This window comes from Siniperca chuatsi, linkage group LG12 (genome assembly GCF_020085105.1).
Source record: "Siniperca chuatsi isolate FFG_IHB_CAS linkage group LG12, ASM2008510v1, whole genome shotgun sequence".
Classification (NCBI taxonomy): domain Eukaryota; kingdom Metazoa; phylum Chordata; class Actinopteri; order Centrarchiformes; family Sinipercidae; genus Siniperca; species Siniperca chuatsi.
In genome coordinates, this window is record NC_058053.1 from 859,584 (window position 1) to 877,551 (window position 17,968).

Consider the following 17,968-nt stretch of genomic DNA (forward strand, 5'->3'; position numbering starts at 1 on the left):
TACTGTACACAGCCAATATACTGAACACAATATTAATGATGAAAGATTACTGTTAACGTAGCAGGATCAGAAGATAGATGCTTTTAGTCATCAAAAGCACTTAGGAATGGTAAATTAACACAGAAGAGATGTTTATATGTTTCAAAACTATTCAATTTATTTTTGTCAAGTCTGTGAAGATATTATAGATATCTAAGGTAAAACAAAAGTTTAGGGTACACCACAAAGAATGGAAATTATATATGTTTATACTATTTCAATGCTACTATTACTTACAGATTTAAATGCACAAGAGTCAACAATGAACAATTTTCTATTTGCTGAAAATATTGAAACAAAGTCCAGTCTCAGATATGGGACGGACAGGAAGGCTGTTTGTATTTTAAAGCATTATACTGATGCATTTTAGTGTTTGTAATACAAATGACTTTAATGTCAGTGACCTGAATTCAATTTCTTAAACCGTCTTAATGTATTCAGGTTTCTATTTAAAAATCAGAATCAAAGAACAGTTTGTCCTTACAGCTGATGGTTGATTTATTACAGTATATAAAGGTTTAAACAACACAGCACTTATATACACTAATTAATTCAAACAATGTGAATGCTTATAGATTAGGTACAAAATGTGAATCAGGGAGAATTAATCCATTGTGTGCATTTTGATAGAGGAGCGGAGATGGACAGGAGGACACCTGTAAGACAAAATGGAAACATACATTAGACAGTTGTTTCAATATAAGAAATCCAGTTAAGCAGCTTCTACCAAAAGCTAAAATGTCATTAAAGGTGTCTGCTTTTAATGTCTTCACATGTACAGTCAACATTAATATTGCATTTCCAGTTGTTGCTAGATTTGTTAAACACTGGTGTCATGAAATGTATCTTCACAGTGTGGCTGTTTTAGAAGTCTCAGTGTTTCACTACCACTTTATTAACTGTGTACTGCAGTAATTCAGCCCAACATTTCATTTGTGTGTGGACTTACTGCTGAGTCGCCACACAGTCCCCAACAGTGACGGTCTGCAGTTAGAAACAGGAAGGAGGAGGTCGGGAGGAGTGAGAGGGAGAGAAAACCAACCTCACAGCTCATTTAAATCCCAAGTCCTTTTCAGGGTGGACAGGTTATTTCCCTATTTATTATCAAAGTCTCATGATTCTGAATTTTCCAGGAAGTTAAAATGTCAAATAAAAGAATTTAAGTTGCTTAAGAAACTTCGCTGTAACTGACTTTGGTGTCAACAAGGCAAAACTGTATCCCTTCAATATCTTCTCTTATTGCCAATAGGACTTGAGGATACGCAACAGTCTTTCCAGCTCAGTACATAAAAAAAGTATCGCCTAGTGTAAATTGTGTGTGAACGTTGTTTTTCTAAACAAAATGAGAAGGTTATAACAGACCACATAAATTGACAGTCAAGTTATGTGGTCTGTTGTCAATTTCAGTTCCAATATTTCTACTTACCAACTAAGGCGCAGGGCTGGATGGTTGTTCTCTTTGTCTAAGACAGGAACCAATATGTTAGTTTAGTCTGTGTCAGTGTGTGTGCAAACTGACAGTGGGCTCAAACCATAAACTGTATAGGTTCAAACTAGCAGGCCTACAAACAAAACAAAACAATGCAGTAAATGGCTAAATCTGCTCTGACAGCTCATCTGGCTGTGAGTTACAGCCGGAAATGTCAATGAATAAATATCAAATAAATATGTGAATACCTAAGATAAAGCATCTGTACTGTAGTGCCTGCATTATACAAGTGGATCACTACTGTTAAATATTAGCAGCATCATATGATCAAAGGTAATGTGTAAACCAAGGTTTAATTTAAGCTCACTCATAAATAATCAAAATATTGTTTATGATAAAGTTTGTTTAGTGTGTGTGTGTAACCTTTGGCTTATAACTTACAGGTAGCCTACATGTACATTTAAATGCTTAAATAAATGAATACATATACAATTATATAATAAGATGTAATTTAATGCTTAGCTTTGTTTAAATAATTATTCATCTATTTAAGCATTTTATTATATAATTATTTATGTATTTATATATTTAGTTTCGGCCTTACAACCCTCTATATATGTGCACTGTATATAGTGTTCTACCTTTTAAAACTCTGTTTAAAGCGTCTGGAATATTTTATATGGAAGGAGTTCCACAATGACAATGTTGATTAACAGTAATACAGAAAATATGGCGTTAAAGGTTAAAGGAAACCATGCGTCCTCCATCCACAGTCCACACATGTCACACACTGGTCAAGTGGCTGCAACCAACCAGCCACCAGAGCAGACAGGAGAGAATAAAATCAAATAAAACTGAATAAAACAAGACAACAGAACAACTAGCTTTATGTTCAAAATAAAGAAAAGCGTTTCTTCATATTAGAACTGCATATTTATATATAAAAACTGACCTATTGTTATTATGATTCCCATCCTGCCAGCTCCCTTCACCTTTTTTTCCTGTCCGTCCCTGTCACGTGATGAATAATGAAATTGACTCCCATCCCACTCTTGTGACCCACAGGATTCCTGAAAAAACTGTCAGCCTCTAACTCTCTCACTCACTCACACACACACACATATTTCTATCTTTGTGAGGACCGTCATTGACATAATGCATTCCCTAGCCCCTTATCCTAAGCATCACAACTATATGCCTAACCCTCACCTAATTCTAACTTAACCCTTAAAACCAAGTCTTAACCTTCAAACAGCCCTTTTAAGTTATGAGGACTAGCCTAAATGTCCTCACTTTCCAAAAATGTCCTCACTATGTAGCAAGTACACACACACACACACACACGACGGGATGTCACAATTTCAATTCTAAATCGGAAATGGATCAATAAGAGCAGAATCAGCAATTCTCCAAGTTCTGTTTTTTTCTCTCCACCCACGCCTACCTGTGGGCGTCTGGCGCGTGGGCCGCAGGGGAATTTTTTTGTTGCAATACCACGAGTGGCCACTGAAAAAAATTGGAAGCAAGGCTGAGCAGCGGTGCCGTATCCAGTTCTTATTATACATCCATGCTGCAGCTGCACTTTTCGCTTGTTCCGCTGGTAACATTTATCTGTGGTAAGTAGCATTTCACACAATCCTTCTGTGAAGAATGCATGAGGACGCTGTAGTAACATTGCATGAACAGGGACTTTTTATGTCTCTTCTGTGACAGCAAACACTACACGGCCTTTCACTATCACTAACTAATATGCTTATCTAGCCATGTTACAGCTGACTAAAGTAACTTAACTACCCATTATAGCATACATTTTTCTGTGACTGCTGCAAGGTGCTGGCCACCTTCCTTAAAGGGGGGCTGGTGCCCTGTACCCTTCTGCCATCTAGTGACTCTTGTTTTTTTGTTTAAATTTGACACCTTAGTGTGGTACATTTAAAAAAAAAAGGGAAAAAAAGTCACTTGATTCCATGTAGCTGTAAAGAAGAATTTTAAAATGTAAATTACAGTTGTCAGGGCATAAAACAAATGATCTGTTGATCTTTTCAAAGGAAGACTCAATAGTCTTAACAATGGCATAGCCTGGGAACCAGAAGAACCTGTGAGCTCATGTTTTATTTGCTCTGGCAGATGCTGAAAAAAATTGTTTAAATCAAATAGAATAGTGACCTTAAAAATCAGATCTCCACTGCCATCCACTCAATCTTCACACACTAGAGAACAACAACACCTACATCAGAATGCTGTTCAGCTCAGCATTCACCACAATCTTCCCTGTGAAACTGATTGGTCGGCAAATCAGATCCATAACTGGGGAACAAGGATTGGCTCTAAGGGCAGGGTCGGTCAGGCTGGGGTGCGAAGCGGGGCTGGCCCCAAATTGCTCCCAAAGGGCTGTGCCTTCGGTGTGTGTGAGAGTGGGAGTGAGTTTCTTTAGACTGATGAGCAGTTGGCAGGGTATGAATGTGTGTGAATGGGATGAATGTGATATGTAGTGTGAAGCGCTTCAAGTGGTCAGAAGACTAGAAAGGCGCTATACAGTCAATTTACAATTGACTAACTTAGCACTCTGGGCTTGAGTACCACACTCTGCAACTGGATATTGGACTTCCTCACAAACAGACCGGACTGGTGGCCACACCTCCTCCAGTCTAGTGCTCAACACTGGAGCCCCCCAGGGCTGTGTGCTCAGCCACTACCTGTTTACGCTGTACACCCATGACTACAGCCCCTGACATGGAAACAACTCTGTTGTGAAGTTTGCGGATGACACCACCATCATCGGCCGGATTTCAAACAATGATGAGACATCATATCTGGAGGAAATCAACAGTCTTGCAGAGTTGTGCACAGAGAACAACCTACTGCTCAACGTCAGCAAAACCAAGGAGCTAATTGTTGATTTTAGGAAAAAGGAGGCTAAGACACACATTCCTGTCTACATCAGTGGAGCCGAGGTGGAGCAGGTGAACAGTTTTAGGTTCCTAGGAATCAGCATCACAGACAACCTGACATGGTCATCTCATATCACCATCTTGGTAAAGAAAGCTCGGAAACAGCTGTATTTCTTAAGGAAACTTAAAAAGGCAAAATTCCTGTGCCAAGTTCTTGTTAACTTTTACAGAGGCGCAATAGAAAGCATCCTGACTGGAAACATCATAAACTGGAATGGAATGTGCACGGCCCAGGACCGGAGGGCTCTGCAGCGGGTGATTAAAACTTCTTAGAAGATCATTGGTACCCATCTACCGTGAATCTGTGATATCGTTGGAGTGAGGAGGCTGCATAGAGCCCAAAGGATACTAAAGAACAGTACCCACCCCCGCCCTGTTTTCCCTGGTGCCGTCTGAAGAGACACAGAAGTATCTGCTCTTGTACCACCAGACTGAAGAGCAGCTTCTTCCCTCTGGCTGTAAGACTGCTTAATTCATCCTCAGCACTCCGCCATGTAAAATAGTTTTATTTCTACGACTTATTTATTTACTCATCTACTGTATATTTTTTGTATAACATTTCTTTTTGTGAGTAGCATAAAGGGAACTACAACTCAAATCTCGTAAAATGTTAAATAAATCACGATACCTTGTATCATAGATTTGGAGAATTGTGACAACCGTAATGAGTCCATCTGTGGTAAATTCAATTGATTGGACATCATTTGGAAAGGCACACACCTGTATATAAAGAGGTCTCACAGCTGACAATGCATAGCAGAACAAAAAAACAAAGCCATGTAGTCAAAGGAACTGCTTGCACAGCTGGGCTGCCATTTAAAAAAAAAAAATCTGGGTTGATAGAATAATAAAAATAAATAAATAAATAAATTATGGTCGCTATTGGGGGTAGGTTGGCTTTTTTGACAATTCTAGTTACGATTTTCTCTGACCAATCAATGGTCTGCAGTGATTTAACTCCACCTTTGAGTATCGGCTCAGCTTGCTTGGAACCTCGTGAGGGGATACCAAAAAAAAGTACCAGGTACCATCCACAACTTTTTCCAGTGGAAAACCAAAAAGAACGGTTCCAAATGAGTCATGTCGAGCCATGCCGTACCATGCAGTGGAAATGAGGCATAAGTACTGAGTTAAGGGTCTGAATACTTATATCCATGTGATATCAGTTTCATTGACAGCAGCAGAAAGAGGCATGCATATGGACAAGTTTGAACTGGAATTTATTGTTTTTCCTCTACATTCAGCTCAGCCATGGATCAACGTACACAAAGCTTATTTCACAGCTCCAAGTTCACTTTGTTTGCCAGAAATGTACATCTAATGCTTTAGCTTACATTCCCATAAAATATCTAGCTACTGAAACAGCTCTTAGATACTAAGCTAGAGGCAAGGAGTTGTAACTTTGACAAAAAGCAGACTGTTAATGTTCTACTACGGCACACACCATACAGGAAAAAGGCGACAGTAGAAAAGTTCAATTGTAAAGTGCTGATGTTCACTTCTGGGAAACTTCATCCAACTTCGGCTCTAAAAAACACAAAATAGAGTTATTAACTCAGTGCATGTTTGATTATGTAGTATTTAACATTTTTCAGTCCCTAATGCTACTTTTGGGCCTAATGTCACAGAATAGTCAGATTTAACATGTTCTGAAACCTGATAAAGCATCCAGACAACAAGATCTCAGTGTCTGTGACATACTTGATTATCAGAAAAACATCACCACAAGATTAAAATCAAATGATTATGATCAGATTTTACTATGCTTTTCTTACAATTGTCAACTTTTTACTCAGACAGCCCAAAATTTGCACACGGTAGGCCATGCTGTGTGGCAAACGTTACTTAAAACAAGGATCTTGAAGATTACTGTAGGTAAACATTGATCAATAAGAATATATTTTATTGTTGCCATTTAGTTCACAAAAATAGAATTGCATTCAGTAAGAATAAAACGTAGTTCAGGTGTTGTTAACAGCAGAACTATATTGCATTCACAATCAAAGTACTGCTGTTCACAGGGCAATGACAAGTTGTAATAGTTGGATTAACTTGACTAACCTGTGAATTTGAACACTGGGAAAGATGTGAGGTCTCCACCACCATAGAGCCTCTGAAGCTTTGCGATCTCCTCTGCCAAGGCCTTTTCATACTCTGAACCTGCATCGACTAGCCCCCCAGTACCCCTACAGGAGGAGGACAAAGATCAATTATCAGCAAAGTACCATTTCATTTTCTCCCAGATTTATTGCATTTTATGGCCATGACATTCTCTGTTGAATCATCAGTACAAATCATCAAAGCACTCTAATTTCAGATCTCAATTTTTCAATAATTTTGACTGAACAAATACTCATGAATCATGCTTTATTTATTTTAGTTTAGTTGTTGGAATAGTTGTTTACATGTTTCAGGAGTTTCGAAAGTGGGCAACTTGTGTCACTTTCCATCATTTATCAAGCAATCAAATCAAATTGATTATTGTTACACCTGGGGACCAACTCCTGTTCCAAGTGCCAGTGCACAGAGAATTAACCTTATATACATATTTTTTGATGGTGGGGAAACCGGAGCACCCGGAGGAAACCCACGCAAACACGGGGAGAACATGCAAACAGCACACAGAAAGACCCTGCCCCAGTCGAGATTCGAACCCAGGACCTTATTGCTGTGAGGCAACGGTGCTAACCACTGTGTCTTATCATGTTTTCCAGACTAAAATCCTGAAGCAAAAACTGAACTCAGGACCTTTAAACTAACCTTTAAAGACTCCATTTCAATTATTTGGGCTTTGGAACTTGTGTATCCAAAGCCTGATGTATCTTATTCCTCTATGCCGTAGAGTTTCATTGTTGTTCAAAAATTATTAAAAAACGCATCAATGAGCCATATCGTTGCACTGGGTGACATGTTCCTTCATCACCATGAACACACACACTGTAGTTTATTTTGACTCAATCCCACATACACTGTCCTGCTGCCCCAAATACTCACTAGAGCACCAAATGTGTATAAATCCGCTGCTAAAAAAAGTCCAAACAAATGCACTATTTCCTCCAGTTTGAGTAATGTTTGTTAAAAAAAATAAATAAATAAATACAGTGGCCAGGGGTTTAAGGAAATTACTGAGCATATATATCTCAATCAAATGTGCAATTAGACTATAAACACTGAAACACACACTGTATGTTGTTCCTGTTGTATTTGTAGTTTCCACAGACATGATATTATGGTCAACTGAACTGAAACTCTGACAGGGGAAGCCAATTTCCTTAATTACTGTTTTCCACATACTAACATACAGCATTAAGGACCTTCCTCTGAATCACCTGTGTGCGGCGAACCTTACGGTAACTTCCATCGTACATTTTAGCTTCTGTCCAGCTGAACCTGTGCTTGTTTTGAACATGCAGCTACAGTTTAAACCTCTGCTACTTCTGGATTTACTGAACCTGTTCAAAAACCAGCTAAGCTAATGACAGAGTAATGGCCCCGTGACGTTTTTGAGATAACCTGCTAAACAAACAAATGGGGATGAAATCATAACTTGCTTGGTGGAGGTAGTGAGACTTACTGGCTTTTTGTGGAGTACTCGCGTATGGAGTCCAAGAAGAGCTTCTGAATTGGGTCCATTTGAGCTGAGAGTTAGAGGGAGAAAAAAAATAAATAAATACAAAAACAAATTAATTTCTCTTCACAGAAAAATACTCATACACCAGGATCATGCGTTTGGATATCATCTGTCCATTTGGCTAGAACAAATAAATAAGCGATCTTTGACTTTAACTGTAACCCTCATGCACAAACCACACCTGGGAGTGGGAGACAAGGAGTAGCCAGCTACAAGGGTCAGATAGGAAAGAACGTGTGAAAGGTCAGGTCACTTGACAGGTTAAAAGGTTGTTGCGATAGGTAATGCTAGGGTACATGTTTACAGAACTGCTGCAAGGTATAGGTTGACAACAGTCTAGTCAAACAAAGCATTTAACAGTGAAGTCCAAAGAAGCAAATTAAAATCTTCAACTTTGACTCCACACACAGCAACCAGGGTGCAATCTCAAGTGCTTTTACCATGAAAGAAAGGGGCAGGAAAGTTTACTTTCAAACACATGATTCATTAACAAAATACAACCATCAAATCATATCAAACATGATGGATTGACTACATATTACTTTTACCATGCAACTTCCAAATAAGTGTGAAGTGTAAGAGAGGGAGAGAGGAGGAAGGGGGAAAAAAACAAAAACACCACACAGGTGACGACTGCAACCTTAACATTCTCCTTCACCAGTGGAAACAGTACCTTTAACATTATCTTTAGTGTTTAACAATCACCAATTCAAAATCAAGCAGAACAGTTCCATACAACCACAACACGAACTGGGAGACGGGCCGTGCTGAGAATTATTTTCTATCATGAAAACCGTGGATCTTAAAACCAAAGCAAACATCTGTAAATTTGACTAGAATAAAAAAAACGGAGTAAAAAGTGGGAAGAACAGATTACAGTGACTTATGCAGGAAGGTGGAAAGAATTTCTAAAAAACAAAAGAAATTAGTGCAGTTAGCACTTTTCAAGACAAAAACTTGAAAAGTGTCCAGAAATAAACCACATAAAAAATCTCAAGGCAAAATGCTGTGCAGTTAAGACATGCATCATATGTAAGACGGCTGAAGCAGCACAAACACATTAGACAATGAGTTTAACTATAGCTACGTGAAAGATGCCCCAACCACATGGGGCTGGGGTGTATATAGCATAAAGAAGGGAAGATTGAGGGTCATGTGCTAAAATGCATCAAGTAACACTAAGGGACTATTGGGATCAAGCTGTGCAAGGTTAGAACAAAAAAGTGTGTTTGTGATGTCAGGTATCTTTACAGTTTATCCTTACACTCATCACAAATGACTACTGTAAATTCATATAAATGGCGATGGAAATGACTGCTGGTAGACTGTAGGGTCCACAGAGGAAAAGAGAAGGACTGTGGAGGAGGAGGAGGAGGAGGAGGAGGAGGAGGAGGAGGAGGTTGTAGTGTGTACCCTCAGACGGTTCAACTGGTTCAGCTGGGGTCTCCGCCTGCAGCTCCTCTCCTGCAGCTTCAGCAACGACTGGAGCAGGGTCCAACAGGTCCTCGGTGCTCTCCACAGGGGCAGAAACTTCAGCTTCAGCTTCTACAGGGACAGCTTCAGCCACAGGCTCTGGGGCCGCTTCTACAGGGGCTTCAGCAGGGACAACTTCAGGGGCGGCTTCCACAAGTGGTGCAGCTTCTGCAGCAGGGGTCGCTTCTACAGGGGCTTCAGCAGGGACAACTTCAGGGGCGGCTTCCACAAGTGGTGCAGCTTCTGCAGCAGGGGCCGCTTCTACAGGGGCTTCAGCAGGGACAACTTCAGGGGCGGCTTCCACAAGTGGTGCAGCTTCTGCAGCAGGGGCCGCTTCTACAGGGGCTTCAGCAGGGACAACTTCAGGGGCGGCTTCCACAAGTGGTGCAGCTTCTGCAGCAGGGGCCGCTTCTACAGGGGCTTCAGCAGGGACAACTTCAGGGGCGGCTTCCACAAGTGGTGCAGCTTCTGCAGCAGGGGCCGCTTCTACAGGGGCTTCAGCAGGGACAACTTCAGGGGCGGCTTCCACAAGTGGTGCAGCTTCTGCAGCAGGGGCCGCTTCTACAGGGGCTTCAGCAGGGACAACTTCAGGGGCGGCTTCCACAATTGGTGCAGCTTCTGCAGCAGGGGCCGCTTCTACAGGGGCTTCAGCAGGGACAACTTCAGGGGCGGCTTCCACAATTGGTGCAGCTTCTGCAGCAGGGGCCGCTTCTACAGGGGCTTCAGCAGGGACAACTTCAGGGCCGGCTTCCACAAGTGGTGTAGCTTCTGCAGCAGGGGCTTTAGGGGCAGCTTCTGGGGCTTCAACACGAGCTTCACCAACTGGGGCAGCAGTTTCAGCAGCAGGTTCAGCTATAGATGCTGCAGCAACAGCTTCAACCACTGGTACAGCTTCGGCAACCGCTTCTGCAACAGTCTTAACCACTGGTATGGCTTCAGCGACAGCTTCAACAACAGGTGCAGGGGCAGATTCAGAGACTGCTTCAACAGCGGGAGGCGCTTCAAAAATGGGTGTAGCTTCAGCTGCTGAAGCAGGTTCGGGGATAGCTTCAGCAGTGGTAGTGGCTTCAACTACTGGGGTGGCTTCTACCGCAGGGGTGGTTGCCACAGCCTCAGGTGCAGCAGCAGAGGGTGTGAGCTCTGCAGCTGGTCTAGCTGCAGCTTCTGCAGCTGCAGCTGCAGCTGCTGCTGCAGCTGCTGGAGAAACGTCTTTCTTGGGAAACTCATATGACTTGTGCTGGACAAGCTTCTCTATATCGAAGTATGTTTTAGCCTGGTCTTTGTCTGGTACGAAGGAGGAGGGCAAGCAGACAAGATATATTATTAATTAAAAAAAACAACAACATATGTATATGGTTGAATGACAAAATGTCCACTATGAACCCACATTTAACAAAATGTCAAGATATCCTGGAAGGTGGTATCTGGTACATGTACCGGTTTATAGGAAAATAAAACAAATGTAAAAATGAAACACATGAAACATCTATGCCTATGAGTTAGCCAAAGGGATACAGCAAACATATTCTAGAAAAGCTTCAAGAAGACTTAACATAACGATAACTGTAACCTTTATGTAACAGCTTTATATTGAGATAAATGGAATATAATCAAAAAGGACCTAAAACACATTAACACTGTTCAGCTGATGGGGCAGTTAGTAAGTGAAATAATCTTTAAAACCTGTGGAAGGAAAGCCAGAAGTGAAAATGATAAACTGTGGTGCAAGCAATTCTGAATACTACAATGTAATCTAATACCAATGTTTTCCACCTCATAATCTGAGCATACGCAGCCTTGATCTTTTTGATGGGTTGAGCAAAAACACATCCACACAAATCTGCCATATATGCCAAAACCTGCAAATGCTCAAGTTTGCAAAAGCAGCTGGTTCTAGTAGCATCAGGTTAAATAGGCTTTTTATTTACACAACTGCTCCCTTACCCTGCAACCATGACCAAGCAGCTGCTGCAAGTGTTTTTACCATGACATAGGACATGTCATATCGATTGGAATCTCATTCCTGACCTTTGCTGTACTTTGTCACATTTTCTCCAACAGTGCGCCAAACTACATAATGTCAAACACAAAAGCTAAAACCTAGTTTTATACTGGATAATTTTATCCTTGACGTGGTTTCTGCATAATATTCATGACTATCATTTATTTGGAAATACTTATTCATAATGTAGTCGAGTATATCTGGGTCTCACCTTGAAAACTGTTGCGTAATGTAACCATAGTCAGATTAGTAGAACAACATATCTCCACCAACGTCAAGATAATCCATGTTGGATTTTCACCAAAATGTAAATTCTTTCATGGCTCACTAATGCACAGAGTATCCAAAACATGTAAACAGGAAGTGTAATGTTACCATGAGTCAGTTAACTGTGGACTACACCTGACCCCATTTTTTCCACCTCTCACATTTTGGAAAGTGAAAAGTCATGCTGCATTAGTTATGAGCAGTTCTTGTTTGTACTGTAACCATGAATGTACAGAAATCATTGAATTTCTTTTGATACTGAAGAAAATGTCTACATTTTATGGTATTAAATTAATTATATGTAGCATCCAATTTTACATGACTTTCAAGCTGATTTATGAAAGTTTGTCCTTGATGGACATCGTTATACTGCTATCACTGGAAAAAGTAAGTCACTCTGATTTCAGCAGTATGTGTATGATCTGTGTTTTCAGACTTGACTGAGTTATTACTCTGAGAAGAAAGGTGCAAGTTCTGACCCAAATTGCTTCAATCAGGTCCAAAAAGGTTAAGGCCAAGTTAAGAAAGTTTTAGACTTAATAATGCCAGGAAGGTAGTAGGATACATCAGACCTGGGGTATGTATTACGAAGCAGGATTTGGGGTTAGTGAGGTAACTTCACGGTTAACCCTGGGTTTTCAGTGTTACGACAGTGGTTCGCTTCTTACCGGGGTGGATCACCATGGTAACTTATGCTGCACACTTAACCAGATCCAGTTAATCTGTTATGTTCGAGTTAACATATCAACGCATATAAAAGCACCGCCTACTGAAAAGTCAATTCTCTTGGAAAATGGCATCACCATTTGTAGAAGATCCCGTGGAGCTCGGTGCGTGGATTGTGAGAGGGTCTCTTAGGCGGGCAAGAGCGTTCAGAGACCGGCAAAGCCCTTTGGCTTTCCCTGGCAATTTTTTATATGAGACATTATAGATTCTCATCGGAGGGAAGCAACGTCAAAGCCATTTCGTTGTGCTTTTGTATACCTATATAATCCTACAACTGAGACTGAGTGAAGCACTAAAGCCTTGTACTTGTTGTACTTACTTGTTGTAAGATATGAAAGTAAGCCTACATACCGTTTTGAATTATGTTTTTATATATTTTTTATTTGCTCCCAAATCCATTTCACACCGCCAAGATTGCAGCTGAAAGAATAAGGCTAAAATTGTCATACATGCCGTAAGACTACATCTAAGCAACATATTCATTTAATGGAATACACAAATGTAACCTTTTATAGTCAGATCTACCAGTGCCCTAATGATGGGCAGTGATATTAGGCTATAAGGCTATGAACTTACACCATGAACTGCTTTAAATGTATTTGTGATTAATGTTGTGTGTTATATATTTTAATGTGTTGTTTTCTATGATCATTTTAAACTTATGTAAAGTGTCTGAGTATCCTGAAAAGTGCTCTATAAAATAAATGTATTATTATTATTATTAACACAGTCTGCAATTTTTTGCCAGCTGTCCTACCTGCATTTGGCAGCTGCAGCTGTGTTACCATGGTAACTGACTCTGTGAACCTAACCTAAGTTTCTGCCTCCTCCCTCTTACAGAGCCAGACGCCGTTTAATTTCCTCATTCACTCAGTCCGTATCCAAGTACTATCAAAGCACATTAGTTAGCGGAGGTTTACTGACAGAGTCTAAATCCTGGTTGGATATTAGTTTGTTACTCAGGACTATCTGAATTACCACTTGTATGTGCTGTCAGTCAGGAGACAGCACAGGAGACAAATGACCGATCTTACTACAGTGTCATCTGTAGACAACACCATGCCTTTTAATTGCCCGTAGGGTGCAGATAAGTACCCTATAGGCAAATAGATATAAGAAGTTTGATGGCACTAGATAGATCTTTTCAGACGTTTATGCTGTTGATCAATACATATACAAAGTTAAATCAATTCTTCCAAACAAACACAAAATCAGGTAAAACATACAGTTATGTTACATTACCAATTAACAGTAATGTGCAGATGCTCGAAGTCTGTAAGGTTTTTGAGGAGTACTGTTGTGGTAAATAACTTCAAATACAATTTTCACCTACATTGAAGCCTGACATGTTTCTTCCTCGACCAGATCAATGACCTTTATATAGTTTTACAGTTTAGCGGTGAGAGCTTAATTCAAAAGCTGATACAGGCTCAGCCACATGTTGTGATAGTAGCAGTGACTCTACCTGAGTTGTTCTTCTTCGATGACTTCTTGGAACCCCCAGATTTTGTGCTAAGGGCTACAGCTGCAGGTGCTTTACTCAGAGTACTCCAACTCTCAGCCTGCAAACACTGATGACACACACACACAAACAACATTGCATTCAGCTATTTTCTTTCCTTAAGGAGCAGTAATTGAACATTGTCAAAATGTGAAACCCAAAAGGGACCTCCCACATTCTTTACTTTCCCAAGACATCCTGATCAAGTGGTGGTTGATTTGGGCAATGTGCTCACATCAGTGGAGCCATACACAGCAACCGGCCAAGTCCAAAAGAGATGAGCAAAGCATCATCAGCCCATCAGGCTTCCAAATTAAAAGGAAATATCTTCACACCTTCACATGACTTTGCACTACACATTTTTGCTGACTTGGACTTCCTTATTATGTAATTTCATTTCAAAGTTCTTCAGTCATGTGAAGACTGCCTTTTTTCACCTACGTAACATTGCAAAAATCAAGCACATCCTGTCTCAAAATGATGCCGAAAAATTTGTGCATGCATTTGTTACTTCTAGGTTGGACTACTGCAATTCCTTATTATCAGGCTGCCCGAATAAGTCCCTTAAGACTCTCCAGTTGATCCAGAATGCTGCGACACGTGTACTGACAAGAACTAGGAAAGGAGATCATATTTCACCAATATTAGCTTCTCTGCACTGGCTCCCTGTAAAATCCAGAACAGAATTTAAAATCCTTCTCCTCACCTACAAAGCTCTTAATGGTCCATAATATCTTAAAGAGCTCATAATACCTTATTATCCAACTAGAACACTGCGCTCCCAGGATGCAGGGTTACCTGTGGTTCTTAGAGTCTCCAAAAGTAGAATGGGAGCCAGAGCCTTCAGTTATCAAGCTCCTGTCCTGTGGAATCAGGTCCCAGTTTGGGTTCGGGAGGCAGACACCATCTCCAGATTTAAGAGTAGGCTTAAGACTTTCCTCCTTGATAAAGCTTATAGTTAGGGCTGGCTTGGGTGAGTCCTGAACCATCCCTTTGTTATGCTGCTATAGGCCTAGACTGCTGGGAGACTTCCCATGATGCACCTCTTTCCTCTCTCCTTCTCTCCCTCTCCATCAGTATGCATTTTTATCCCATAGTTTTGTGCTTTCTCGTTTCTCTCCTCTCTCCTTCTGTCGCTTTCAGCAGGTATTTCTGCCTCCGGAGCTGCAGAGTCTGGATCTGTGGTTGTGGGCCACCTGCTGCCCCTGTGTTCCTGCTTGACAACTGCTACTACAGTTGTTGTTATTGCCTCTGTTACTAATACTGACATTATTTTTCCTATATCTGTCACTCCTATTATTATTATTATTATTATTATTATTATTATTATTAACAACAACACTACAATTCTGTTATGAATTGGTGCTATATAAATAAAATTGAATGTGATGATAAATGGGAAAACTGAAATAATGAAACACAAAATCACAGGCAACATTAAGGATTTATGTCATGAGTTAGACTGACCTACCCACCATATACTCAGAAGTCTGCTGTTACTCAACCGATAGTGGAAACAACAATAAAACTTCACAAGATGTAAAGAAGTGTATTCAAAAATGACATTTTTTTAAATTTTATGCGGGTTTTTTGTAAATTAAGGTTGGACTAGAAGTACTGTGGATAACCCTGTTTGTAACCTTTCCAATAAATCAGAACCATATTGTTATGTTTATTTTTGAAGAAGATATGTGTCTTTACGTGGGGTGGGAGTCCAATATGGGTCAATTTTGAGGGCCCAAGTCTCCTGAATGGTTGGTCATTCTGGGTCATCAAACCACGTTCTAACACTCTCTCATATACAGTAGGTTACCATATAGGAAAAAAAATTGTTCAAATCAATAGGGGTGAGGCCAGAAAGTGATTGATTTCTGACAGAATGCCCCGCCAACATCATGTGTTAATTTCAGTCTTGGGGCTGTTCTCACCATCATCAGATCTTTGTCTGTCTTTGGCAGTCCACTTGGATTAGATGTGACATAAAACGCATCAAGAATGACAAGAGTAGGTTACATGCTGAGAAACAGCTAGGCTCTGTTAATGTTTTTCTAACTTTGAATAGTTGCCGATCCAAATTTTGAGATCCATAAAAAGCATTACACTTCTTAAATGACCCATTTAAATGTTCTAGCTACAAGCCTTACCCTTACTCAAATATTAACTACTAGGTCACACTAGAACAGGCTTCAGCCCTTTGCAGGGCTGTCATCAATGAGGTTTTATAAACCATGACATTTAGTTTTCACCCCTTTGTTTCGCCTTAAGTAGTTTTAAGATTGGAGAAAATATCTTGTTCCACATTATCTTACAGTATCATATCAGCTTGTTCCAGCTTTTAATTGACGCTACAGAGCACCATTCCAGCATACTGGAAATACATTGTAGATGTCTTGTGCATAATTTATGAACATTTCCCCAAGATTCAATGAATTTCCTATCTTTTGAAACTTGGGGATCTTCAAAATTTTAAATAAAGTTCTGTGGGTTTGAACAATATCTGACTGCACAGCATTAATTATATTGACTGTATTGTGGTGTGTCAGAGGGGTGTAAGAGGTTAAAAAAGACTTAAATCCAGTCATAACACAAAAGAGACCCTTCCAAGTTAACATGTCCAGTACCATTGCTAAGCATGGACAATTTCCAGTGTAATCACTGAGTCTATACTGGTGAAGGCTCACTAACCTTACACTAACATGCCCATGGTCATACAACCTAGCTTCATATGAAAATTAACCACAACTCCCATGTTAACACTGACTGTACTCAGAAAGTCAAATTCCTTAGCAGTTCAGTAGTGGAGCTTCAGCGTGTCTGGTTTAAGCCTGTTCCACTGAGGCGTGCCGTTAGCTAACTAACAGCCTGCAATAACTGATTCAAGTTTGTGCCACAATTTCCATAATTCAGTAAGTTAACCAATTCACGTTTTATTTAAAAAACACTCATTTAAATAACTTAGCATGAAGCTGAGTTCATCGCTAGCCTCAGAGACTGAATAACGTAACTGCAGCCATGGGGTTAGCTAAAAGTGAAGACGACACAGACAAACAACTGATAACACAGTCCAAACCATCAGAATTTACAGACCGAGTATTTCCAATAATGGCACTAAAATAAAGTACTACATTTATGCTGTTAACGAAATGATATTACCTTGACACAGCCCAGTCGTCCTATCCTCAGCAGGGAAGCCGCCATCTTTCTGTACAGTGTGCCTGTGCAACAATAAATACACGCTAAATCAATGCAATAATAACAACGACGTCAAAATATCTTCAACCTGTAATTAGTTATATAGCATCGTGCATAAAAACAGAGCCGCAATCAATCAGCTGCGATAAACTCTCTAACCTTGTCCCAGTGACGCCTGCAGTGCAACTAGGCTAACTGTTAGAAAATAAACGTGGATACTGGCTGTTGCCTTCTGATAAATAAGATTATTCTATGCTTTTCTTCTGGAGGTTAGCACTCTGGAAGCACCTCACAGCAGGCTGGACATGGCTCAGTCCGAGTATATCACCTTTTATGCAACACTTGGATGTGACAGTCACCGCCCCCTTCCAGACAAAGCATGTGTTGTTCGTTATGAATGTCTTTTTTACAGTCTGTGAATCTTATATATGGTTAATATTCGATCTTTTTTGTCTATGTTGACCATGGATGTGTTGTTATATCTATGTGTGAACAATGTACTGTAAAAAATACTGTAAATTGTTGCTCACTCACTCGTTTGGCCAACTTTTCGTACTAAATTTGATAGATTCAAGTGGCTTTAGTGTTATGAATGCAGCTATAGTAAAGTTACTTACTCTACTTGAATACTTAAATTTTATATTATTGTTTAGAAAGCTAAACGTATGTATTTCATTTAGCACACCCCCTGTCTTCTCCACCTAGAGGAACCTTAACAGCTGATTTGTGTACATTCTGTACTTTCTCGAGGGGGCGT

General features: G+C 40.2%; 1 protein-coding gene across 2 annotated transcripts; it reads right to left on the minus strand.

Moving 5' to 3' along the window:
• Positions 1 to 5,622: 5,622 nt before the first annotated feature.
• Positions 5,623 to 17,899, minus strand: si:ch211-140m22.7 (uncharacterized protein LOC570370 homolog). 2 transcript variants are annotated; one of them, XM_044216338.1, is made up of 7 exons: positions 17,540 to 17,899; positions 17,173 to 17,234; positions 13,984 to 14,089; positions 9,464 to 10,807; positions 7,994 to 8,057; positions 6,481 to 6,605; positions 5,623 to 5,946 (listed from the first exon to the last, which is right to left on the minus strand). In XM_044216338.1, the coding sequence occupies exons 2-7, from the start codon at positions 17,215 to 17,217 to the stop codon at positions 5,915 to 5,917; spliced, it is 1,716 nt and encodes a 571-aa protein (XP_044072273.1). In that variant the 5' UTR covers positions 17,218 to 17,234; positions 17,540 to 17,899; the 3' UTR covers positions 5,623 to 5,914. The 2 variants fall into 2 exon arrangements, with proteins under 2 accessions (XP_044072273.1, XP_044072272.1); XM_044216337.1 differs by having other exon boundaries at positions 17,371 to 17,548.
• Positions 17,900 to 17,968: the final 69 nt, after the last annotated feature.

Coding starts and splice junctions, on each gene's coding strand:
- si:ch211-140m22.7 (XM_044216338.1), bottom strand. CDS start 17,217: ATGGCGGCTTCCCTGCTGAGGATAGGACGACTGGGCTGTGTCAAG. Junction 14,090..17,172: donor GACGACTGGGCTGTGTCAAG/GTAATATCATTT, acceptor GTGTGTCATCAG/TGTTTGCAGGCTGAGAGTTG. Junction 10,808..13,983: donor ATCGAAGAAGAACAACTCAG/GTAGAGTCACTG, acceptor CCTTCGTACCAG/ACAAAGACCAGGCTAAAACA.